General features: G+C 41.6%; 1 protein-coding gene across 1 annotated transcript; it reads right to left on the bottom strand.

The window, feature by feature from the left end:
- Window positions 1-953: 953 nt before the first annotated feature.
- LOC122905542 (40S ribosomal protein S4-like) lies at window positions 954-1833 on the bottom strand. The gene has a single exon (XM_044247101.1). It carries the CDS (start codon window positions 1816-1818, stop codon window positions 1027-1029), a length of 792 nt encoding a protein of 263 aa, XP_044103036.1. The 5' UTR covers window positions 1819-1833; the 3' UTR covers window positions 954-1026.
- Between the last annotated feature and the right edge of the window lie 475 nt (window positions 1834-2308).

Raw genomic sequence — 2308 nt, 5'->3', positions numbered from 1 at the left:
TCTCTCTCTCTCTCTGACAAATAAATAAACTCAGAAAAAAATTAAAAATAAAAATATCATATTACTTACTTATCTTGTTTAATGTCTGATCCTCACTCCCACTATAATGTAAACAGGGCAGGGAATTTTGCCTATGGCTTAAAAAAATCCACAAAATCCCAAACACCATTGAAACATTGCGGTTTCTCTTTCTCTAGTTAATTTATTTTTCTTTATTTTAGCATAACTAAGGAGCAGAAAAGTATAACATAACTCCCTTCTATCCTAAGAATAATTTTTACTCTCCTCCCCACTGCCCCCAACCAAAAGGGCAAAAGGAATCTAGTTACCTATTGCTTGTCCTGGCTTTACTCATATACTCCAAATACAAGTAACTAAACCATATTTTCCTATTCTTTGCCCGCCATAGTATTTGGTCTTTTTGCTTCCTTTCTGGATTGGAAGTCATCCCATTACTGACCTTAGAATTCTAAACCCCAACTGTTTTCCACAAGATCTAATTCTTTTGGGGACCATCCAGCAAAACATAATGAAAGACTTTTCCAATCATGTTAGCTTAAGCTATGCTGATATACTTCAAAGAAATAAGATCAAGGAATATGAAAAACAGTTTCAGGGAGGAAAATAGCAACCTACATCTCCATAACCATATTTTAAGGAATTAAAAGCACTAGTATCCAAGATAACAAGACAACTGCCTTCATTTGGAGAGAGCAATGCAGTGCTATCTGCACATGGTAAGTGCTCAAGAAAAGTTAGCTGTTACCAGTGTTAATAATTTCCATTGACCATGCTCCATAGTGATCCTAAAACTACTGGATCCTGCTGATAGGAAAGAGGGTGTTGGACTGGGAACTAGCATTAACATGGACTTTCGTTGAAATTCTGGATCTCCTTGATACCACTTCTAATTATCCTACCCTTCCACAGGGCCCCAGGATCCATTTCTTTTCTTTTTTTTTTTATCGTGCTGTATGACCTTTAATTAGGTATAAAGACTTCCAATCACGTCACCTAGGGACCATTCTACCCGCTGCTCTGTTTGGCCGCCAGTCTCTTGTCTCTCTCTTCAGCAATGGTGAGGCGGATACCCTTTCCACGGGGAAGAGAAATCCATGGTTTGTTGCCTTTGCCAATAACAAAAATGTTGGAGAGTCGGGTGGCAAAGCTGTTGCCATTGGCATCTTTCACGTGAACCACATCAAACGAACCACGGTGTCTCTCTCTGTTGGTGATCACACCAATTCTTCCCAGGTTAGCACCCCCAGTCACCATACACAGATTACCAGTGTCAAACTTGATGAAATCAGTAATCTTTCCAGTTTCCAAATCAATCTGAATGGTGTCATTGACCTTGATGAGGGGATCAGGATAGCGGATGGTGCGAGCATCGTGAGTCACCAGATGGGGGATGCCTTTTGTCCCCACAAAGATCTTTCTCACTTTGCACAACTTGTACTTGGCCTCCTCGAGTGTAATCCGATGAACAGCAAAGCGACCCTTGGTATCATAGATCAGACGGAAATTCTCTCCGGTCTTGTCAATGCTGATGACATCCATAAAACCAGCAGGGTATGTTATATCAGTTCGGACCTTGCCATCAATCTTAATAAAACGCTGCATACAGATCTTCTTTACTTCATCTCCTGTTAGGGCATACTTAAGTCTGTTCCTTAAGAAAATGATGAGAGGGAGACACTCTCTCAGCTTATGGGGACCAGTAGATGGGCGAGGAGCGAACACACCAGTCAGTTTATCCAGCATCCAGTGCTTTGGAGCTGCTACACGCTTCAGATGTTTCTTGGGACCACGAGCCATGGCTGCGCTAGGAACGAAAAGACCCCAGGATCCATTTCTATCCTACATGTGCTGATCCAGTCTGATCTCCATAGACTGTGTTATGTGCCAGAATCATTTTGATACCTCAACTGGAGAGTCAGAATCCCATAACATGTGCAATGATTTAAGCTATACTTTCTGGATCACTCCATCATCTTTCTATTTTTTTAATTTTAATTTTATTTATTTATTTGACAAGAGAGAGCAGCAGCAGCAGAGGGAGAGGAAGAAGCAGGCTCCGAGGCTGAGCAGGGAGATGAACGCAGGGCTCAATCCCAGGCCCCTGGGATCATGACCTAAGATGAAGGCACACACTTACCTGACTGACCACCCAGACGCCCCTCCATCATCTTTCTCTTTTAACAACAGTTTTATCTAGTAATTTTTGTAGGAAAACCTATGTCGACTGTTCTATTGCATTACCCTCTTCTCTTTGGTTGAGAGCTAATGGTCAAAATACTTAGGCTGT

This window comes from Neovison vison, chromosome 4 (genome assembly GCF_020171115.1).
Source record: "Neovison vison isolate M4711 chromosome 4, ASM_NN_V1, whole genome shotgun sequence".
Classification (NCBI taxonomy): Eukaryota; Metazoa; Chordata; class Mammalia; order Carnivora; family Mustelidae; genus Neogale; species Neogale vison.
This window is presented reverse-complemented; position numbering and strand designations above follow the sequence as displayed.